Source organism: Schistocerca americana, chromosome 6 (genome assembly GCF_021461395.2).
Source record: "Schistocerca americana isolate TAMUIC-IGC-003095 chromosome 6, iqSchAmer2.1, whole genome shotgun sequence".
Lineage (NCBI taxonomy): Eukaryota > Metazoa > Arthropoda > Insecta > Orthoptera > Acrididae > Schistocerca > Schistocerca americana.
In genome coordinates this window covers 32099377-32124784 of record NC_060124.1, presented here as the reverse complement: position 1 = coordinate 32124784, position 25408 = coordinate 32099377, and the positions used below count along the sequence as shown (strand labels likewise).

Below are 25408 nucleotides of genomic sequence, written 5' to 3'. Positions count from 1 at the left end.
CCTCATTTCAGGGCACACCAACAGATAGTCAAAACCCTGGTGTAGAATGTGATTCTATTGCTCCACTTCTGGGTGGTACTGAGTGGTGAGGGAATGCTCCTTAATAGCTGGATGGTGGGACTTTGGGAGGTGGTGGGTGATGACTGGAAAGATAAGGCACAGCAGGTCTGTTTTTGTACAAGGTTTGGAGGGTAATTTGAGTCTGTGAAGGCCTCAGTGAGACACTTGGTATGTTTTCAGATGGATTGCTCGTCACTACAGATGCAAAGGGCATGAATAGCTAGGCTGCATGGAAGGGACTCCTTGGTATGGAATGGATGGCAGCTGTTGAAGTGGAGATATTGCTGGTTGTTTGTAGATTTGATATGGACGGAGGTACTAATGTAGCCATCTTTGAGTTGGAGATCAACACCAAGGAAGGTGTCTTGTTGATTTGAAGGGGTTCAGGTGAAGCAAATGGGGGAGATTATGTTGAGTTGTGGAGGAATGTGGATTGGTTGTTTTCACCCTTGGTCCAGACTGTGAAGATGTCATCAATAAATCTGAAGGAGGTGAGGGATTTGAGATTCTGGGTGGTTAGGAAGAATTCCTCAATGGTGCATGAATACATTGGCATAGGGTGGTGCCATACAGGTGCCCATTGCTGTACCAAGGATTTGTTTATAGATGATGCCTTTAAAGGTGAAGTAATTGTGGGTGAGGATATAGTTGGTCTTGGTGACCAGGTAGGAGGTTGTAGTTTTGAAATCCATTTGGCATTGGGAAATGTAGTGTTCAGTAGCAGAGCAAGGCCATGGGCATTAAGGGATGTTAGTGTAAAGGGAGGTGACATCAATAGTGACAAGCAGGGCACCGTGTGGTAAGGAAACAGGTACTGTGGAGAGTCAGTGGAGGAAATGGTTAGTGTCTTTTATATAGTGCGTAGATTGTGGGTAATAGGCTGAAGGTGTTGGTCTATAAGAGCAGAGATTCTCTCAGTGTTGGCACAGTAACTGGACACAATGGGGTGTCCTGGGTAGTCGGGTTTATGGAATTAGGAAGCATATAGAACATAGGAGTGTGGAAAGTGGTAGGGATGAGGAGATGTATAGACTCCAGAGAGGTTCTGGGATGGGCTTGAGGATTTGAGGAGAGACTGGATATCATGTTGGATTTCTGGAATTGGGTATGCTGGTGGACAAATCTAACAGCTGGCTGAATCCTTTCGCCAGGTAATCCTTACAGTTAAAAACCAGAAATAACTTTTAATTTTTTGCTAGGAAAATTGTGACTTTTCACATCTGGAAACAGTAGATTATCATGTAGAAGTTGTGAATTTTGAAAAGGATTCTTTTCTTTTAAGGTGAGAGGCCATATGCGTGTGATCTCTGCCCAAAGAGATTTCCTTCAAGTGGTGCAATGAAGAAACATCGCCGGATGCACACAGGCGAGCGGCCTTATGAATGCAAGGAGGTAAGTGAAAATGAAAAAAAACTAAAATGCTAGTTTGAAATTAGGTGTATCTGTGCTGGAGCTGGAAATATATTAGAAAAAACTTGATAGTAAAGTGTTGTTATTAACAGAAGAGTGGAAAAAGCATCTGCAACACCAAGGCTAGACCAGTATACAAAAAGTATATATCACCACCAAGAAATGACTGTGTAATGTGACAGAGGTTATCAAACTTTTGGAGTACTGAAACCATGCAGCAGCTATTTGCTGAAGAGATACCCCATGAGTCCAAAAAATTTTGAAATTGAATTAATAAAAAATAGAGAAATGTTAAGATAGTTCTTTTAATGCTTCAGGTATCCTACATATCTCCACCCCCGACTTGAATACAATGCACAGAAAGTTCATACAAACAAGTGACCATCAAAAAGTCCTTCTTTGTGATGTTATTCAACTGGTGCTTCACATTGGTTTGAATGTTGGTTATGTCATGAAAACGTTGACCCTTCATGTGAATTTCTGTGCTTTGCCTTTTTGTAGTAGGTTCATATAGATAACACTATGTTACATCACCCATGATGATTTTTTCCAGAAAAGAATTGTTGCGTTTTGCATATCAGTCAATTTCCGACACGTGTCCATGCGTTTTTGTTTGGAAGTTCAGGTGTGTGAGACAAACTTTGCAGACACTTTTCTCCTTCTGGAGGAGTATCTTGAACACTTGATTTAGAGATGTTGCTTTCATTGCAATTTGTGGTACAACAATGTTGGCAAGCTGATGTTGCATGTCCACTTCTTAATAGCGCCTGCTCAGAAACATCTGGTTGAATGCGTGTCTGTTGTTTACAGTCAGTAGTTCAAGGTGCCACCACAGTTACGGTGCGGACGTTGCTTATATGCCAGGGATAAAATCAGTCTCACAACGTTTTAGATGTACTATGAACTGTTGGAGGAATAACATACAAGTTTCAAACACAAGGTGATTTACAGAGACACAGAATGACTGACAAGTGCATTTTCAGGACGTGAAATTAAAGTACATGTAAAACTGAAAACAATAATCTCCTTCCTCAGAGAGGGAAGGGGGCTAAGTCGGGAAGATTAGAAAGCAGCTGCAGACTACTTGTACCCCAGGATGAAGGGGACTCCAACTTTTGTGAGGAAAAGAGAAACAAACATTTTTTGTTTTATGAAATACATTAGAACTTAACTTTAAAAAAAGTAATTTAGTCAGTTAAGGTAAAGGAATTTTTCACAACTGCTTCTCTGAAGCCAGCTTGTTCTACCATCAGCTGTAGCCTATTAGTAAAATTTCTGAAATGGTCTGACGAGCATAGGTGATCATACCACACATTTTGTCTAGTGGAATATTTAAATACGTAAAATTTTTGAAGTAAAAAATTGAAATAATCCAGAAAAAAAGTAAATTATAACTATCATATGCTCTTTTTGTCTTATGCCTAACTGCCCAGACTGTACATATTAATGTTAGTACTATTTACAATTGATACTTGTAGATACCCACGATTAGTTCCTGTTAAACAAATAATATAATCTTTCTTCTAATAAAAAAGAGAGCTTTCATTAATAGTACATAATAAAGATCTCTATTCACAATATGTTCTACAGCTACACCACCTCCCTAATTGTGCCAAAGCATGTTTGTAGAATACATATACAAATTTGACACTAAATAAACTTTTGGGTGGTGGTGATTTTTAAAATTGTTATAATTTCTGCCCTTTCATATACTGCACAGTGATAAACAATAAATAACTTCACTCCTTGCTGCCCTAGAACTTATTAATGGTATATTCTGGATGGTGGCCATCTTTTCACTTTTGCCTGTCATGATGTCAGCTTTATGCTGTCATTGGGTTGCAATATACACAATGCACCATGAAGGAGTTATTCAAATTGGTCACAAAACATTATTCATACATGTATCGAAGGAAAATGCAAAGTCTTAAACATTGGCAGCTGATGGATGAATCTGTGAAGCTGCAGCTGGCAAGGATAGCAAACAGGGGACATGTCAATATCAGGTCATAAAGTCTTTGTGAATTTCATTCTGTGCACTCAGTTGGACGGGAACTATGCTCTGTAGACCAGCGTGTGAACAATATACACAGTTGTCAGTGTTTGAGAGAGGACGTGTATTTGGGCTCAAAGAAGCTAGTTGAAATAATCAGCGAATTGTTCGATATTTAAATAGGAGTGATGTCACAATGACTTTGCGAGGAATATGAGGTGTGACATTAAAGTAATGAGACAGATGTGAAAAAAAATGTTGCTTACCGTTTTAGTCATGTTTCGTGTTGTTTCCTTCAAAGTAGTACCCTTCTGATTGCACACACTTTTTCCAGCACTTCTGCCAATTGATGGAAACATTTCTGGAATTCATCTTCTGTAATATCCTCCAAGACCCTCGTCACAGCTTTTTGGACATCTTGCGTTGTTGAAAAATGGTGTCCCTTGACGGCTGTTTTGACTCTTGGAAATAGAAAAAGTCACACGGAGCGATATCTGGTGAATAAGGTGGCTGTGGTAATACTGAAATCTGTTTTGAGGTTAAAAAATTGCTGTACTGACAGAGCAGTATGGGATGGCGCATTATCGTGGTGCAGAATCCAGTTATCAGCAATGCTAGCGTGTACACGAAGAACTCTTTTTACGAAGCCTTTCTAAAATTTCTTTGTAGTAATGTTGGTTAACTGTTTGTCCAGGAGGCACCCACTCCTTATGAACAATTCCCTTGGAATCAAAGAAGCACACAAGCATGCATTTCACTTTTGACTTTGACATACGAGCTTTCTTTGGTCTGGGTACTCCCTTTGAGCACCATTGCGAACTTTGGTGTTTTGTCTCCTTTCCAAAAGCCTTCTGAAGCTTACCGTAAGTTGTCATCGCGTGTTCACCAAATTTAGCACAAAAAGAAATGGCCTACTGTTGTGCAATATTATGCGGTTCCATTTCCGTGACGAGAGACACAAACATATGTCAACTTATTACAGCACAACTCATGACAGAGCAGTTGCATCGATGTGCTGCTTGGACTAGAAGCAGCTTATAGACCAAGGTCAAAGATATTGTGCCTACGCAAGCCTGCAGGCTTGCCACATCTTGCAAAGAAAATCAGTCTCATTACTTTATTGTCACACCTCGTAGGTGAACCATGGCCGAACACACCCTGAAGAGAGACAATAGAATGTAGGAACTGAGCAGTCATCAGAGACACACTCAAAATGCCGTATTCATCATCATTACTATTGATCTGATGGGCAACTGGGGCTTCAGTGACCACGGGGGACCATTGATAGGTGGCTCACAGAAAGGGGATTGAGCTCGTGACATCCCTTGCTATGACTCCTGTTGAACTCTGTACACCAACAAGCACATTTGCAGTGGTGTTGGACACATTCAGCCTGCACTCCCATTGGCTGAAGTACAATTGTCTTCAATGACAAGTCCTCCTTTGAATTGAGCCCTGATGACCAGCAAACACGTGTCTGGAGACACCCGTGACAGTGGTGGGATGCCAACCTGACTGTCACTCGCCATGCAGCTTGACAACCAGGAGTGATGGTCTGGGGTGCCATTTCATTTTCAGGACCCCTTTGGTGTCATCCATAGCACCTTCACAGCAGCAGAAGTGCTGTCAACTGTATTCTATGTCGGCAAGGTTGTTGGAAGTCTCCCCAATTGAAAACGTTAGGAGCATTGTGGATAGGGCTGTCCAACCATTTGGGATTTTGATTATGGGCAAGGCCATCCAACCATCTTGGATGCTCTAACGCACACGTTGGACAGAATTTGGCTTGATATCTGTCAGGAGGATGTCCGACAACTCTGTAAATCAGTGACAAGCTGAATAACTGCATGCATAAGGGCCGGAGGTGGACTGATGTGTTTAGATTTGCTCAATTTGTGACGCTCTTTCTATTGAATAAATAATTTAATTTTTTTATTTTATTGTAATTTGCTTTCCTTGGCATGTATTTTAATTCCATGAATATAAGTTAAGAAGAAACATGTCGGCGAGTGACATAGGGGAGAGTGTACAAGTACACGTGAATGAAACAGTGTGATCATTACCATTGGTTGAATCACATAATTTAAATATTTTTGACAATGTGGAAAAGTGGAGCAGAACAATGAAAATGGTTGTATTCATGTTCACAACCAGTGGCAATGGATTTGAAATCCATTATTTTCCACTAAATGTGGATAAGCTGATAAGTTGCATTTTGAAAAGTCGTGTAGCTAATCCTAGTGATCTAGGGTAGGATTTGAAGTTCTAACTGTGTGACATTTTGGTATGTACAGAAGCATGCCTGAACACTATGTGACACCCATCTTGAGGTGGCTTCTGGCTGGCCTGACTAGTGTTCAACAGCCCCAGGCACTGTGCTGCTTAGTGCTTGTTTGTAACTATTGAAGAAAAGACATGTTAACAACAAAGCTGCTGTTTATTTACCAGTCTGTAAATTGGCAAGTCCCAGAACTAGGCATCCAGGAAGTAAACGGCAGCTTTGGTGTTAGTCTTTTTTCCAATATTTGAGAGCTGCCAGATGTGACATACTGAAAATGTTTATAAAATGTTTGTAACTAGTTATCATTTTTGTAACACTCTGTTTCTGCGAAAGGAACTACAAATTAACTTTTAAAAACCATTCTAGTGGGCAGGCACACCTAGTGTAGGCTACCCACCAGATGGCCCTATTGCATGCATTTGTGACATACAAGCATAGTTACTGACTACCTTGCATCAGAACAGATCTACCTGCAAAGAAGTAACAGTGGTTTAAAATGCAGACTGTTTGGAAAGGAAGAAGCAGGAAATTACTACGTGAAGTACTAATATTTTTGTGCCCTTAATGTATGGTAATACAGCCAAGAGAGACAGATAAAAAAAAAGTTCTCATCTGTGAAGAAAAGTGAGGCAGTAAATAAACATGTCAGATGTTGATATAAAACACAAATACTACATTTACAGTAATCCCATGCAACAAGCATGTCAGGAATCTGAAAGACGCGCACCTATACCTCTCACTAAACAGACAATATTCTTTGAAGTTGAAGTAGTGTAGTAATTGGTGGTGATAAAATCAGTTGTTACATAGCTGCTTCTTCAGCATTACAAGTTTGAGTACAAATAAATCACAGAAAATAATAACTTTTGATTCTTCTAGAGTCAAACCGAAACAAAGACTTCCAGAGATGAATATCTCTTGGCAGTTAATGTGTCCAGGAGGTTCACTGAATAACTCAAATGTTAGTGGTGGAGAACACCAGGAAGTATGCTAGTATAAACCATTTATCATAGTACACGCACATGACTTTGGTGGCATTAAAGTGAATTCATTTCCTTACATAGTTTACTGTCAGGTAATAGCATCCAGAATGATACGAAAGCAATCTGCACCTTGAGTTATACATACTATCTGTAACAGGAACAGGTGTTTTAGTATTTCTGCAGCAGTGTTGCATCTGCTATCTTCTACAAAATAACATTAAAATTTTTGTGTTACACCATTGTATTGTTTTGATGGCACAAAACCAGTGTGTATGTTTGCACATGTGCAGCAGATAAACTATTTTCTTTTTTTGCAGTGCTATGCCAAATTTGCAGCACGGGAAACATTAAATCGTCACATACGTACGCACACAGGTATCAGGCCTCATATCTGTCAGTTTTGTGGCAAGAGTTTTATACAGTCTTCTCAGCTTCGAGCTCACATCTTCCATCATACAGGTATTTTTAAAAATGAAGAGTTTTACACAATTTGTTCATGAACTTAGAGCTTTAAATTGAACTTTAGAGTAAGTATTGTTTTGTTGATGTTAGAAATAATTAGTCTGACAGTCACAAAAGATGCCAACAAATTAATAAGGCTCATGATTTCATGACCAGTATTTTATAACACACTATAAAGTCACAGTTGTGTGATAATTTTTAGGCTATGACCAATGTCATTTCATAGTATCTTCAGTCAATGTGCAATACTTACAAAACTGCATTGACATAGCTCCCACTGAAATTACAGTTACAATTTAAAACAATTATGAGAAAATGTAAATTGTGTATAACAACACATGAAATACCATAATGAAAGCAAGTTACATATCTTCTTGCAAGAGTCCAAGTTTGTATCAACAAGGATTTACGTGCTTAAAGTGTAAGAAGATGTAATTAAAGGCATATCGAGAGTACTGCCATTGCTCGGTAGCACTCTGGTGTCACAAGATAATAAGCATTCAGTATTCCAATACAATATGATAACATTATGTACAGCTGTTAAAAGATATATATGAAAGAAAAAGAAAATGTCTCATATTTGTCAAAAGGTTTAAATAACAATGTGAAATGTGTAACTTAAAACGTTGATGGACTGTTGGAGTAACAAGATGGTATTGTGATACGCTCAATGTTACAAGAAGTTCAGTGGCACATGGCTCACATTGTTCGCCTGTGTGCTCCTCAGCAGTGGATGTATAGCTTTGCCATCCCTGTCCACTACCCTCTTACTGGCTGTTTCCTGCCCACAGGCATGAAGTTTTTGATCATGCAAAGCATGTTTTTAATAAACTCAAAATTATTTGGCAAGTGGAGTACAAGTTACAGTCATGAATGAGTTTAATAATTGCTGTAAAAATTACAGTAAGGAATTGATTATAGCAGTTATTTCCTGATCTTGATATCTTGTAGTGCAGTTATAAGAAATTTAATTTATCTATTACATAAAACTTCCAGGACTTGGAGAAAATTTTCATGGAGCAATGACCTCAGAATTGTTGGTTCTAATTTATAAGCAATTGACTGTCAAAGAAATCACGGAATCTAGGAAAAAAAATAACTCTTGTTGCTGAACACAGCTTTATGAATAATCACTAGATCTTGTTTGAGCAAAAGCTGATTCTTGCCCATTCATCAAATAGGTTTTGGAAATTTGAATGTTAGTCAACAGCTTTTAATAGAGGTATGTTTCACACACTCAGCTATGCATGGAAGTGGGCGACGATGCCAAGAGACTTCATAGGAGTAGGTCCTGCATTATATGTTGTGATGGAAACAAATTCATTGCAGGCAATGTATCATAATTGGCACCAATGTAATGTTGTGTCTCAATGGGCATGACTGCGTCATTTACGTCAGTGTGACTCCATTACTTTTTTGATACTTGTTTTCCCGTAGAAGACAATGGTGTATATTGCCGAAAGGTTGGATTTTTACGAAAAATTAACACAAAATGTGCACTAAGAACATTACATTAAAGAGTTCTAATATGTATGATCCTTGATAGATAGAGAGAAAAATCTCCCTCATTGGTGATTTTAGATACAGTGAAACCCTGCTTTCACACTTTTCAAGAGACTACACACACTTAAATACTGCACTTGACAGTGAGAATGAATTTTCAAAACACATTTTGCTCAGCATGAAGAACTTGCATAACCAGTGCTGTGTATATGCTAAAAAGTAAACCCATTTGAGCAAAAAGTGAATGATGGTGTCAGCTAGCGCTACAAGTGGTCAAACGCCGAAACGTGACAAATATGATTCGACCAAGGTGACACAATGATCACAAAAGTCACGAAAATGCGTTTACGCAGTAGAGACAGTTTGGAAACGGTTGTTATGGTTGGTCATAATATATTTATTCGAATGAACCTAGTTACTTCCATCAGCCATGATGCCAAGTAGAGCCTGGCAGTGGCAGGAGATATGGCACGAATTATTGCAACTGTTACAAGTTTACTGGTTCAAATCCGCTGAGTATAGTGCTCTGGTGCAAAGAAACTTAACCACATACTATATATAAACACTACTGGATGGCCAACATCATGCCAGCGTCATTTTTTTCTCCACGAACACTTGTTTTAATGCATAAATCGCAGGAAAATTATAAATATTTTGATACAAATTCGGGTACAAATTTACATTGTGGACATAGGAAATGTGATGGGAACCATAAAAAAATGCCGTAAACGGTGGGAAAACCTTATTTCCGCGAGCGTAAAAGCGGGGTTATACTGTATGTGGGTATTAGTCTGTTCTGTAAGGCATGTTTCTGTGCCTACAATTTTGTCTCTCAATTCTGGATACGTTCTCCTAGGACCTAAATAACAGTTGTGAAAGCCTGGTTTGTATGTTCAAAATTTTTCTGTTTTGTCCAAAACTGAATATAACATAATCCCCATTTTTTATGTGTCTCCTTGAGAAATTTTTAACATAGTCTGCCTAATCACTATTCTATTTGTATAAAATTTCTGGCTGTTAAAGTTAGCATTTTGCCTGTTCTTCACTTAAGCCATTTGTTGTCTGCATTTTGATAAAGCAAGGAGAAGTTAAAAAAAACAAAGATTTACACAAATTTTAACCTGCGTTTCCTTATTTGCTTAGTACGTAAGCCAGTTATGTATGGTATCACCATTTTTAATAATAATCATTGTAAGTGATTCAAGTGAGCATTCTTCGTGAAATATTGTGTATTGTATCAAGGAAACAAAACTCTTTTTTGCCTTTTTTTCACAAACTGTATTATTATTATTGTACGACCTAGGGTTTGAGTTATAAGCCCATTTTCTAGTACGCAAATGATCCCAGAGATGGCAACCAAGCAATGATAAATGTGTCAACTTCTTAATCTATCAATTCTTGACTTAAACTATAAGGTTATCTTTGTCGATAATTTTGACAGAATTACATATGTGTTCAACATCATGTATTAGGACAGAATTTACATTAGCTACGAATAAACATACACTGAAATAAAGCTATGTGCACCGGAATGGGAATTTGGGTCGTTAACAACATTATGAAAAGGATAGATAGCTCCTCACCGAAAAGATAAGACATTGAGTTGCAGACAGCACAATGAAAAGACCAATATACATTGAAGCTTTCAGCCAAAGCATTCTTCAGAAAGGAAAATGCACACCACAAGCCCACTTGACTGCTGCCTCCATATGCCCTCTTGACTGCTGCCTCCGGCTGCTCTGGCCAGAATGATACTCTGTCACATCGAATGGGGCAGCAATCCGGAACGGGGAGGGTGCTGGGTGGGGCAAGAGATAGTAGGGTATGGATGGGAGGAGAGAAGTCAGAGCTGCCTGGTGGAGCATACAGGAACTATATGGTGACAGGGCAATGCTGCCAGGTGCAGCTTCGGGAAGCTATGGGGGCGAGAGGGGAGGTGGGCCATGGGGAGAGAGAAAAGAAGAAGAACATAGAAGGGGAAAAGAATGGTGGGTACATTGGCAGAGAGTGGTGCACAGTGAGGATGAGGGGATGTGAATTGGGTGGAGATGACAGGAGAGAGGGAGTGAAAACTGTTGGATGGAAGGTTTGGGGATGGTAGGTTACCGTAAGTTGAGGCTGGGATAGTTTTGGGAGTGGAGAATGTGTTATAAGCATAACTCCCATGCGCTCAGTTCAGAAAAGCTGGTGGTGGAGAGGAGGACCCAGATGGCCTGGTCTGTGAAGCAGTCATAATTAAAATCAAGCATGTTTTGTTTAGCTGCATTTTGTGCCACAGGGTAGGTCACTTTGATCTTGGCAACAGTTTGACAGTGACCATTTGTCCTAGTGGACAGCTGGTTGGTACCCACACCCGTATAAAAAGCTGTGGAATGATTGCAGCAGAGATGTATATGACGTGGCTACTTTCACTTGTGACCTTTCCTGTGATGGGGTAGGATAAGCTTGTGAAAGGACTGGAATAGGAAGTACTGTGGGGGTAGATGGGCAGGTCTTGCATATGGGGCTTACACGGGGATATGATCTATGATCCGAGGGATTGGGATTGGGGGTGGCGTAGGGATGCATTAGGATGTTGTGGTGGTTGGGTGAGTGACGGAGCACCACTTTAGGAGGGGTGGGAAGAATCTTGAGTAGGATATGCCTCGCTGCAGGGTATGGCGATGGATAATGAAAGCCCTGACAAAGGATGTGGTTGTTGTTCCAGCCAGGGATGGTATTGGGTGAAGAAGGGGGCCTCCTTTGTAGGTGGTTCTTTGGGGCAATGGGAGGATTGGGGGTGTGTGGGGATGTGGCATGGGAAGTCTGTTGGTGGGCTAGGTCTGGGAGATAGTGCCTATCTGTGAAGGCTTTTGTGAAACCTTCGGCATACTGGGCAATGACACTGTACCAGGGTGACTGCTGAATAGGATGTTTTTTTTTTTAAATGGATAGCAGCTGTCGAACTGCAGGTACTGTTTGATGGCTGGTGTGTTTAATATGTGCAGAGGTGGGGATAGAGCCATCAGATAGGAGGTGGTCAATGTCTAGAGAGCTGGTACACTGGACTGAGGAAGATAAGGTGGAGCAGATGGGTGAGAAGGTGGTATGGAGGTTGTGAAGGAATAAGGGCAGGGTGTCATGGCCCTGAATCCAGATCATGAAGATATCATCAGTGAACCTGAAACCGACCGGGGTTTGGGGTTTTGGAGGACTAGGGAGGTTTCCTCAAGATGACCCATAAACAGGTTGGTATAGGAGGGTGCCAACCACTTACTTCACCAACTCTCCTTCATCCCCACTGCTTTACCTTGTGGATCATTATTTGTCACTGTTGGTGCCACTTCCCTATATACTGACATCCTTCCTGCACATGATCTTACTGCTATTGAACACTACATCTCTGTGTCCTTCAGACTTTGAATACACACTCATTCCTCATACGCCTAACTTTATTCTAATACACAACTACTTCTTCTTTCAAGGAAAAGTATATAGACAAACCCATGACACAGCCATAGCCCCCACATGGTACCCTCCTCATGGTACACCATACTCCATCCCACATGGGGGTGTAAACACAGGGTATCGGCCATTCATTGTGTAGCTGGCTACTCCAGCACCCAGGTGCTATCCATCAGGTTGTGTACTGAGCAAGACAAGACTTACGCAGGCATTTCGAGCAGTAAATTTCCTTCTCCGTCTCTTCACATGCCTCACTATCAGGATTCTGCTGTCTCCCAACAATGAAGTAACAGTGTGTCTGGCTGCACTTGTAACTCATTGATATGGGCTGGTGCACACCTCAACCTCTTGATCGTAAACCAATACCTGGGAGAGGGTGTCAGTATGGGCTTCTTGTGGACCTGACATTTTTCCATCATTGATTTGACTCCAATGGACCCTTGTTACCTTGCATTTGACCATGCTTTGTACCCAAAAAGTGAATGGTATAAGGATCTCCACAATTTTTATAAGGCCACATGAAACATGCCAAAAAATGTTCTGAAATCTTTTCCATAGCTTTACTCTGGGCACAAAACCAAATTACCAATTCCCTGGCTGTATCTCCTAACTTCTCTCTGGTGTGCGAGCCAAATTTGTCAGTGCCCTAGACCAGTTGTTTTTAACCATCTTGGTATACATTTTCTCGGGCAACAAGTCATGAATGTTCCATAAATTTGCTGTAGGTGAATTTAGCAGATATGCCAGCATCAGTTTTGCTGGAGTTAAGAGTCACTCTGAGGATGGCCAGATGGTACTCAGCCAAAATATCGTCTGAAGTAGTAGTATTTACTGTATGCCCAAAATTTAATGGATTAGCTACACAAATATTCATTGAGGTCTTCATAAGATGTCAAAGTCATGCAAAGATTGGCAACTTAGTTTTAATGCTCAAAAATGTAAAACTGTGCACTTTACAAAACATAAGTTGTATCCTGTGGCTACAGTATAAACAAGCCACAGCTGGAATCAGTCAACTTGTAGAAATACTAGGTTTGATACGTTGTAGAGATACGAAAATGAACAGTCACATAGTCTCAATCATAGATGACATAGGTGGCAGACTTTGATCCATTAATAGAATACTAGGAAAAAGCGATCAGTCTACGAAGAAGGTTGTTTACTGACCACACATGTAACTCACCCTAGAACATTGCTCAATTTTGAAGGACATGTATCAGATAGGACTAATAGGGGATGTGGAACATATACAGAGAAGGGCATCACATATGGTTGTTATATGCTTGTGTGACATATGGAAGTGTGTCACTAAGACGCTGAAGAAATTGTACCAGCTGACACTTACGGGAAAGCCTGCTTACAAAGTTTCAAGAACCAGATGACTAGGAATATGTCACTCCTGTAGGGGTTATGAGGATCAGATTAAATTAAGACAGAGGCATTTAAAAGGCAATTCTTCCTGCGCTCCTATGTGAATGGAATGGGAACTGGTACAATGGGAAGTACCTTCTGTCATGGACTTCACAGTGTTTTGTAGAGTATGGAAGTAGATTAATTCTATATCTAATTCCACCTATGAACTTTCACTTCTGTGACTCCAAATTTTCTTACTGCTGTACAGTTGCTTGTGGCCTCTGCTTCGTGAATCATCATTAACTTAAAATTCATGTCATATTGTCTGTGGGTATCTATTGTGAACCACAAACTTGTAGATCTACTTTTCTTAACAAGAGTCCTAGCTGTATTTATATCCATTATCAGTTGTTATAATTTACAGGTTTTACAGTGCTGATAATATAAACAAACTGAATGGAGACAATATGTTGTCCTCTCGGCTCCCTATGGCTAAATCTGCAAAACTATTACCACTTTGGATCAACACAGTAGCCTACTTTGAAAATCAGCAGAGCTGTACAGTAGTAGCAGTTTTCTGGTCTTTATTGAATCTCATGTTTCATTTGCTGTGCTGCGTTTCAATTGCTCTGTGGAAACATATTTTTGTTGGCATTAATTTGTCTTTATAGAAACGTATAGTATCATATTGCCCACTCATCATTCCCTTCCTCTCATTTGTCCCAGTGCCTGGACCAACTGGCGTCATGGTCCACCACCAAAACTTCTCAATTCTTCAGATTAAATTTGCACTAACCTCAAGTGCCATAGCTCCATTCCTAAATGTTATATTAATCTATTACACAACATAAAAATGTTGATCTCAGCAACAATAGTATAATCTGTGAATGCAAGACAGGCCTGTATTTTTCAAATGATGACTTTGCCACAAAACTTCACCTAATGGTCGGGTAAATGTCTTGCAGATGTTGCATTTTATTTCTAAATATTCTTCTTACTGTACTTAATGTATTTTACTCCTATTTTGTGATGTATTAGGTTCTTCCAATAGTTGTGTCAGTGCAAAATTGTATTATAACCTCCATTTCATCAAATAATCACAAGGTATTTGTTCATCTGATTAGATACCTCAGTACATCATAATGATGAATTTATATTTAATGTTCACAGTTTTTTAATTACCAGGTCATCATTGTCATGTTGCTGTTTGTTACTTATGTGTTCTACAAATTGTGGTCATAATCACTTGCTTCGGTAGTTTAAGAACTGGTATCTCACTTGTTACCTGGTTAACCTGTTCTTTTATAGGCAGCGAAATGAATCAAATGTATTTGTAGTGTAAAATCGAAGTTATTTTATTTACTTTTTTTCTAAGTATACAGGGTGTTACAAAAAGGTACGGCCAAACTTTCAGGAAACACTCCTCACACACAAATAAAGAAAAGATGTTATGTGGACATGTTTCCGGAAACACTTAATTTCCATGTTAGAGCTCATTTTAGTTTCGTCAGTATGTACTGTACTTCCTTGATTCACCGCCAGTTGGCCCAACTGAAGGAAGGTAATGTTGACTTCGGTGCTTGTGTTGACATGTAACTCATTGCTCTACAGTACTAGCATCAAGCACATCAGTACGTAGCATCTACAGGTTAGTGTTCATCACGAATGTGGTTTTGCACTCAGTGCAATGTTTACAAATGCAGAGTTGGCAGATGCCCATTTGATGTATGGATTAGCACGGGGGAATAGCCGTGGCGCGGTACGTTCGTATCGAGACAGATTTCCAGAACGAAGGTGTCCCGACAGGAAGACGTTCGAAGCAATTGATCGGCGTCTTAGGGAGCACGGAACATTCCAGCCTATGACTCGTGACTGGGGAAGACCTAGAACGACGAGGACACCTGCAATGAACGAAGCAATTCTTCGTGCAGTTGACGATAACCCTAATGTCAGCATCAGAGAAGTTGCTGCTGTACAAGGTAACGTTGACCACGTCACTATATGGAGAGTGCTACGGGAGAACCAGTTGTTTCCGTACCATGTACAGCGTGTGCAGGCACTATCAGCAGCTGATTGGCCTCCACGGGTACACTTCTGCAAATGCTTCATCCAACAATGTGTCAATCCTCATTTCAGTGCAAATGTTCTCTTTACGGATGAGGCTTCATTCCAAAGTGACCAAATTGTAAATTTTCACAATCAACATGTGTGGGCTGACGAGAATCCGCACACAGTTGTGCAATCATGTCATCAACACAGATTTTCTGTGAACGTTTGGGCAGGCATTGTTGGTGATGTCTTGATTAGGCCCCATGTTCTTCCACCTATGCTCTATGGAGCACGTTATCATGATTTCATACGGGATACTCCACCTGTGCTGCTAGAACATGTGCCTTTACAAGTACGACACAACATGTGGTTCATGCATGATGGAGCTCTTCAGAATAAAATAGTAAATCCTATTTTCATGAATTTCAATTACATTTTGAGAATACTCATTGCGGTGACTGATACTGAGAGCCAAGTGACAACTAGGAGCACTAATAGGGAATAAATTTTCTTGTAAAAGAAAATTATGACAAAAGAATTGACCATATTTTTATATATGAATGATGAAATGTAAGATATGAACTATTTTTTAAATTACTCAGCTTTCACTTTTACAAATATCAAGTATTTTTATTCTTAAGTGCACTGTGTAAATCCAGTTTTCTCAAATTAGTGGCACTTCTGTATAACACTGTTACAGGCACATGTGAAACAGCAGTAGACAAAGATTTGTAATAGTTGTTTGAGAGATTAGAGCATATTTTTATATTTTGATAGGCTATATTTTATATTATATTCTCCTTGCAAGTTTTTCTTCCATGAATGATGCAATAATCATTCAAGGTTGGGAAGTAAATATATATTTTTAAATGAAAAAAATACTACTTTACTGTATGTTACGACAGTAAAGTAGATTTTTATGGAGAAGAGATTGGACAGCGACATCAAAAGTGTCAGAATAGGCGACATCAAAAGTGTCAGAATACGAGATGTTAACCTCAGCCTTACAAGAATTACTTTTCATTATTGAGAGATATTTTGAGGGAATGAAAGTGTGGAACATATTTTTTAGAGAAACGTTTTGTATTTGCAATTTATATGCTTCCATGTTATAGTACTTACTATGTAATAAGTATTTAGAGTGTGTTGTTAACTAGCAGTCACCGTGAAATCAAGCAGTTTGGGTATATATTTGTGGAGAGTAAGACTGCTGGCTTTTTTAAATATCCATTTGATACAGGTCATCATTGTCATGTTGCTGTTTGTTACTTATGTGTTCTACAAATTGTGGTCATAATCACTTGCTTTGGTAGTTTAAGAACTGGTATCTCACTTGTTACCTGGTTAACCTGTTCTTTTATAGGCAGCGAAATGAATCAAATGTATTTGTAGTGTAAAATCGAAGTTATTTTATTTACTTTTTTTCTAAGTATGCAGGGTGTTACAAAAAGGTACGGCCAAACTTTCAGGAAACACTCCTCACACACAAATAAAGAAAAGATGTTATGTGGACATGTTTCCGGAAACACTTAATTTCCATGTTAGAGCTCATTTTAGTTTCGTCAGTATGTACTGTACTTCCTTGATTCACCGCCAGTTGGCCCAACTGAAGGAAGGTAATGTTGACTTCGGTGCTTGTGTTGACATGTAACTCATTGCTCTACAGTACTAGCATCAAGCACATCAGTACGTAGCATCTACAGGTTAGTGTTCATCACGAATGTGGTTTTGCACTCAGTGCAATGTTTACAAATGCAGAGTTGGCAGATGCCCATTTGATGTATGGATTAGCACGGGGGAATAGCCGTGGCGCGGTACGTTCGTATCGAGACAGATTTCCAGAACGAAGGTGTCCCGACAGGAAGACGTTCGAAGCAATTGATCGGCGTCTTAGGGAGCACGGAACATTCCAGCCTATGACTCGTGACTGGGGAAGACCTAGAACGACGAGGACACCTGCAATGAACGAAGCAATTCTTCGTGCAGTTGACGATAACCCTAATGTCAGCATCAGAGAAGTTGCTGCTGTACAAGGTAACGTTGACCACGTCACTATATGGAGAGTGCTACGGGAGAACCAGTTGTTTCCGTACCATGTACAGCGTGTGCAGGCACTATCAGCAGCTGATTGGCCTCCACGGGTACACTTCTGCAAATGCTTCATCCAACAATGTGTCAATCCTCATTTCAGTGCAAATGTTCTCTTTACGGATGAGGCTTCATTCCAAAGTGACCAAATTGTAAATTTTCACAATCAACATGTGTGGGCTGACGAGAATCCGCACACAGTTGTGCAATCACGTCATCAACACAGATTTTCTGTGAACGTTTGGGCAGGCATTGTTGGTGATGTCTTGATTAGGCCCCATGTTCTTCCACCTATGCTCTATGGAGCACGTTATCATGATTTCATACGGGATACTCCACCTGTGCTGCTAGAACATGTGCCTTTACAAGTACGACACAACATGTGGTTCATGCACGATGGAGCTCCTGCACATTTCAGTCGAAGTGTTTGTACGCTTCTCAACAACAGATTCGGTGACCAATGGATTGATAGAGGCGGACCAATTCCATGGCCTCCACGCTCTCCTGACCTCAACCCTCTTGACTTTCATTTATGGGGGCATTTGAAAGCTCTTGTCTACGCAACCCCGGTACCAAATGTAGAGACTCTTCGTGCTCGTATTGTGGACGGCTGTGATACAATACGCCATTTTCCAGGGCTGCATCAGCGCATCAGGGATTCCATGTGACGGAGGGTGGATGCATGTATCCTAGCTAACGGAGGACGTTTTGAACATTTCCTGTAACAAAGTGTGTGAAGTCACGCTGGTACGTTCTGTTGCTGTGTGTTTCCATTCCATGATTAATGTGATTTGAAGAGAAGTAATAAAATGAGCTCTAACATGGAAAGTAAGCGTTTCTGGACACATGTCCACATAACATATTTTCTTTCTTTGTGTGTGAGGAATGTTTCCTGAAAGTTTGGCAGTACCTTTTTGTAACACCCTGTTTAACACACAAATGACAGAAAGTGTAACTTTTACAAATTCATTGTATTATTAATCATTTTAATCATAAAAACCATTATTAAACACTGCCAGAAGGTTTTACAGAGTACTGTATGATTAAATTTGAAATTTAACATCATTTTACCTGTCTCAAATTAGCCTAGTGGCTCAAAAAATTATGCTTTCCTAAAGAAAATGATGTTTTTTTATTTTAGTTATCTACACATATTAGTACCATTGTACTTCTTCTATCAGGTTTTGTTACATTAATAGAACTTTTAGGTGGAAACAACAAACAAAAGTTATTTATTTGCATGCCTAGATGAACACACATTAGTAACAATTGACAGCTGTCTAAAATTAATTCCGAATAAGTTTGCTGAATGCGAATACCTTGATGTCAGCTGTGTTAGACATAGATGTACCACGTATTAGGAAAGCCAAAATGGTTAAGGTGCTGCTTGCAATAAGTGAGAAAGCCAGGTTTGAGTCCTGGTCTGGTATAGATTTTCACGTGTCACTATCAGTTGGTACATCTATACCTAACCTGAGCAAGATACTATTTATTTCTAAATTAATGAAAGATAGGCACCGATCCAGTACCTGCAGATGAATAATGAGTGGCTCAGAGACACACGCAAAGATCAGAAAATCATACCAGAAAGGAGCAAATCCTCATGTGTTCCTCTCCTCCTCCTCCCTCCCTCCCTCAATTTTTTTGGAGCTTATATATGTGCCCAGTGCACCATCCATTGATGTCTGCAGGCGAGTTACTGCCTTTATTCACATTTGTTGTTTTATCAACTTCCGTAGTGATAGTTAAAGTGTTATTTTAATTATGGTATTATGAAAAAAAGTGTAATTTTTAGTTTGTGTTCAGATTACCCACCCTGCCTTCTCCCCTTTCCAAGAAAATTCTTTAACAGTTGAATCCAATGTTGTTATGTTGTAAGGTCACATCACATAATTGTTGTTAGAAGTACTCTTCAATAACTTAATTGTTGTATTTTTTTATGATTAAAATATAAATGTCCTGTTTTGTTACTAATCCTATAAAATACAGACGTGGAACTAATATCCTGATTCTGCGTTTCACTTTTTTTTTTATACTAATGGATCTACCCCCCACCTGGTATATAGTATGTTACCCAATTACAGTACTGGTAACTCTCCAATAACATACACATGCATTTGCTTCAGCCAAAATGCAGATTTTATTTGTACATTTTTGGTGCAATTTCAGGAACAGAAATATTATCTTCTGTAGAATAAATTTCTTTATTTCTGTCTATGATCACAAACTTGTTAGTCTCTCACACTAAAAGTTTCGGTCAGCAATGACGATCTTCAGACCTGCAGCAAAACATGAGAAAAACACAAATACAACTAGTGGACTGGAAGTTGTCTTTTGGAATGGTGTTCAGCTCCGTCGTGGTGTTCCACATTATCTCTTCTCTACTCACAAAACGGGATCCTTCCAGTGGTGTGTTCAATTTTGGAAACAATCAGAAGTTGCAAGGAGCCACGTCTGGAGAGTAGGGACATTGGCGAATGGCTGTAATTCCACGTTTGGCCAAGAAATTTTGGATCGAGCGGGATGAATGTGCGAGAGCGTTGTTGTGATGATGTTGCCAGTTTTTTGCTGTCCACATGTCTGGTCTTTTGCGCTGAACTGCGTCACTGAGTCGCCGGAGAACTTCTCATAGTACTCCTTTGCCACTGTTTGTCCTTCGGGTGCGTATTCATGATGCACAATTCCACAGACATCAAAGGAGACCGTCAGCATCACCTTGATTTTGCTTTGCACCTGCCACACTTTCTTCGGCCTTGGAGACTCGGGACGCTTCCATTGCGACGACAGTCTTTTTGTTTCTGAGTCGTACCAATACACCCATGATTCATCTCGGGTTATCACGGTGTTCAGAAACCCAGGATCAGTGTTGGTGGTGTGCAGAAGCTTCTGTGCAACGTCAAAACAGAGGTCTTTTTGTTCTGGTGGAAACAGCTTGGGGACGAATTTCACAGCCACTCAGTGCATGTTCAAATCATCATGCAAAATTGCATGTGCAGAATCTTTACTCACTCCAACCTCTTGGGCAATCTCCTGCATGGCCAAACGATGATCTGCCATCACCATATTTTGCACTCTCTCAACAACAGCTGCACTCCGAGCAGTTTGGGACCTGCCAGAACGCTGGTCACTCTCCGCTGATGTGCGGCCATTTTTGAATCGGTTGAACCACTCCTTAATTTGTGTTACACCCATTGCAACTTCTCCAAATACCTGCTGAATTTTACAAATTATTTCACTTTGAAAATCACCAAGTTTTTGACAAAATTTGATGCAGTATCTTTGCTCAACACGTTCAGTCATCTTGAGAGAGTCGGTAATCTGACGAACACATTGTGTAGCACCTCACTCAGTGACCGACAGGCAGCGACTGACCTGCTGTAAGGCGGGGACAAAATTCACGCATGCGCATAAAGGTCTCTTCCTGTACTGTGTGCAGTGGCGGCGTGCTGTCATCTCTATTTTGCGTGGGAAAATCAAAGGTCGAATACTTTTTAGACAGACCTCGTATATAAAATATTGTATGTACTAGGGTCATCTTGTTAACAGCACTACTATTATTGCGAACTGCTGCACAATAGCCAGAAAATGATTGTGTGGTAAGCTCTTTAGATGTCCTACTGTAGGTGTTCACATATTCTTCAATCATATATTTGTACAATATGGAATAAAAAGAAGAATAAAATTGGTAAAATCTGTAGTGCGGTTATCAGGTGTGTAAGTCATTACAGGAATAAAATGCTATAAATTAAAAACATGACCAAAGTTAGATTGTTAAAAGGGAAATAGTTAAGTGACAGTAATTCTGATGTGCCCTTGTGGCAAATGTTAGATAAAAATATAATGGCATACATAAGAACAAGCTCACAGAGTTCACAGAATAATATAAAAATGATAAAATAAATAGGGAAAGAGGCTAAATGAATCGAAACATACTTTTAAAATAAATAGGGAAAGAGGCTAAATGAATCGAAACATACTTTAGTAAGTAGTCAGCGCCCTATGTTGGCGATGCAACTATGGCTCCATTATATTAGGACATGTTTTTAAAAAAGGTATCCTCGTCATAAAGCTAATAATTTTCATGTGTATTTCAGTAATACTTTTCATTGTGGTCTATTTTATTGTTTTAAACTGTAGGCAATCCACTGCTTGTATTTGTGTTTTTCCCATGTTTTGCTGCAGATTTGAAGATGGTCATTGCTGTCCGAAACCAGTAGTCTGAGGACTAACAAGTTTGAGATCATAGACAGAAATAAAGAAATTTATTCTACACTTTTTTTAATCACTGTGACCATGCCACAGCTTATGATTTTATCTCCTGTTCAACTTCACTTTCTTAGTGTTTTTATGTAGTGGATAAATATCTCTTAAAGCAATTGTTCTCTTAGTTGCTGGAAGACACACAAAGAATTGCTAATATGATTTATTAGCATCATTTGTTTTTTCACACTTATTGATTACTCCACTCATTCACGTACTTAACAGAATATGTTTTGTGTTTTTGCCATTGGAAATGCTGTGTGTTCAATTTGGTGGTTAAGTCATGCACTGAAACTCACTTTTCAGTACTTTAGTTACTCCCATCTTCTCAAGTTTCTCAACCATTACTCCCAGCACATTGCAACTGAAAGCTGAATATCAATTTTTATTTCAAGTTTTGTATGGGAGCACTAGTACAAAATACGTAAATATGAAAATACCAAGGGATTAAATAATTTCTTTGAAATTTGACAAACCATTTTCAGTATAGCTTGTTCTTAAAATAAACAGAGGACTTATATTTTGTCTGTTCCATTAATGTAAAAGTATTGTTTTTCACTTGTGATGATGATTGTATAGGTGAAAATGGCTTTACATGTGTTCACTGCAGCAAGGCATTCAATCGCAGATCTCGTCTTCTTATGCATGTGAAATATGTTCATGAAGGTGCAAAACCTTTTGAATGTGAGCAATGTCCAAAAACATTTGTTCGAAAGGAAGATTTGGCTCGTCACACGATTCTTCACTCAGGTGTAAAAGGTAAGTAAAATCCATTATGTAGTATTTTACAATAGACTTTCTTTTTATTTTATTTTCAGTATTAATTCTTTTCATTTTTACAGCACACAAATGTCCAATTTGTCAGAAGAACTTCGCAATGAAATCTTCATTGAAGATACATCTTCTGACGCATACAAAGGTATTACATTTAATCAGTTTCTGTATAGTAGTTTCAGAACAAAATTTACTAATACAGTTTGACCACAGTAATCGATGTAGGTATTCGATAAATTGGCTTGGAAAGTGATTATTTATGGCTACATCAAGTTAGTTATGTTATTCAAAACAAATTTTAAGAACTCTTGAGGTACAGTGGAAACCCAGTAGTACGTTCCTCATTACTGTGTATTCCCACATAGTACATCTATTTTTGGAAGTCTCAGTCCCAGTTGCATTAAACTCATGTGAAAACAACTTGTTTATATATTCTCCATTCCCAGTTAGTGCATTTGAATGTGGCAGGATCTGTACTGTTTGGCCATTGCAACTTTTACCACCGAGAGTTCTGGAAGTGACACGAGGAGGATGTTTGCTGCTACGGGGGGAGTAAATGTGTGAGGAGACAGCATTGTTCAGTGCTGTCAACTTTGTACATCATACACATCATTTGCTATGGTAGAAATGACATAAGGGAGTAATTTGCATAGGTTGGCAGCAGCTCCTGCGACTTCCGGTAAGTACCGATCGGAAGCAGGATTGAAATAGTAGCGGCAAACAGTAAACCAAATATTTATTAGCATGTAACTGAGTCACTGGTGTTCTTTTTTCTTGTTTAGCATTTGACTGACTCACAGTACATTAATTGTTTTGTGTTGAATGGTGTATCAATTGCTATGGACAAAAAGATAGTGAGACAGTTCACAAGTGAAGAAAAGTGGATCATTATTCAGGAAGTGGTAAAAAATTCACACATTAAGCATGTCAATATTGCATGAAAACTGAAACAATCCTCCATCAGTACTAAATACAATATGGAGCAAATGAAAAATAATTGAAGCAGCATGTTTGGAAACAGGAAATGGCAAATAAAAAACAGCAAGGGGTGGTAAATTTCCAGAATTGGTTTATTGTTTTCTGGTAGATTGTAGAAGAAGCGATCTGGTGTTGCCTACCTCCCACCTTAAAATAAGATATGCAGCTATGAAATATATATAACTGATAAGTTCTTTGGGTTACACAGTACTGTTAATAGTTTGAATTTAATTAAATAAATTTGAATGTTATTTTGTGATTAGAAAGTGTTCCTGAGAATATTTACTTTCAGTGGCTGAGCTCCATGGATAAAAATTACCTTTACAGCAAATTCTTGTGATTTAAGTACTGCATTTTAGGTGGTTTAATAATCTCAGAAAACAAGAAGACAAAGGGCTGTGGAGCATTTGTTTTGTTATTGTTAAAATAGCCTCTAAAACAGGCAAAATAAACTGCTCAACTTTTTTGTAAGTAAATTCCATGATGTGAAGGTTACATTTCTTCTGAGTTGTCATGATGTACTTCATCATTTATTTTGTATGTGTTTGATTTGATCTGGATATCATAATGTGACCAGAAATTAGTTGTGAGAATTCTTTATACAAGGCTGGTTGATAATAATCTTTTAAAATGCACATTAACTACACAGAATACGAAAGCTATAGCAATATGCAGATGGAGTGCAGTAGATACTTAACATATATTCTTCTTTATTCTTGAGTTTTAACAAAAAAAATTGGTAAATAATATTTTGGGCAATGAAAGAAACGTATTCCATTCTTGAATAGAGAAATCTATTCCATTGTTGAGTTTGTTCCATGTGTTTTACCTTATCAGCACTTTTCAAATGTGAAAATGTCAGTAGCCCATTTGTGGAAAACATAAGTAATAATCATTGTAGAATAGTTACAAAGGAAGAGAGAAAAGTAACTAGAAATCACATTAAATTAAAATATTCAATCCTTCCAACAGGAACCACCACGTTCTTGTGATGAATGTGGAAGAGCATTCATTCGACAAGATTGCTTACTTCGTCATATGCGCACCAAGCATAGAGACATGCTGGAGGAGATATTGGCTGAAACAGAAAAGAAAAAACTGCAACAGCAGCTTCTGGCTGCAGCAGCAGCTCAAGGCACTGGTGGGACTGGTGTGGGTGTGAATGGTAGTGAGAGTGATGGAGGTTCTGGTGGTCCTGGTAGCATACCATCACTCAGTGAAGCTGCTCTCGCTGACTCAGTCCGTGAGCTCCTGGCGCTACTGGTTGATGAAGCCACTCTAAAGGCTTTTGGATGGCCGGAAACGCAAGTGGACCAGTTGCTGGAAGCAGTAATTCGTCGATGTGGCCATCAACCTGTTACCTCAGAGGAACTGTTGTACCCAGATAGACTGCGTGAAAATGCCAAACTGCTGTTCACTGTTGTTATAGATGACTCTGCTGTCAAGACTTTGCTCAACAATCAGACTGTTGATGAAGTCATCTTGCATGTACTTCGTCTCGCCAAGTCATAAAAAATGTGTGTGTGTGTGTGTGTGTGTGTGTGTGTGTGTGTGTGTGTGTGTGTGTGTTAGTTCCTCTGTCACTGACATATTTTCTATTCAAATAGGAGACACTGAATTCATTTCAGTCATTTGAGAGGTATATTTTGATTGCATTTGGTGCCTTTGATTGGCTGCTCTTCTTTTTCATCCTTCTTCAGTAGAGACTACATCCAGAGTTTGAAGTCAAAGATATTGTTAACACGAGTGTAGGGGTTCATTGTAAGAACA

General features: G+C 39.2%; 1 protein-coding gene across 1 annotated transcript in view; it reads left to right on the top strand.

The window, feature by feature from the left end:
- The window catches only part of LOC124619287 (gastrula zinc finger protein XlCGF57.1), a 135415-nt gene extending 110223 nt beyond the window's left edge, over positions 1-25192 (top strand). The window contains exons 10-14 of the mRNA XM_047145557.1: positions 1343-1452; positions 7045-7186; positions 22466-22645; positions 22729-22805; positions 24611-25192. Of these exons, the coding sequence (XP_047001513.1) occupies positions 1343-1452; positions 7045-7186; positions 22466-22645; positions 22729-22805; positions 24611-25150 (1049 nt within the window). The 3' untranslated portion in view covers positions 25151-25192. The remainder of the gene's footprint in view (positions 1-1342; positions 1453-7044; positions 7187-22465; positions 22646-22728; positions 22806-24610) is intronic.
- Positions 25193-25408: the final 216 nt, after the last annotated feature.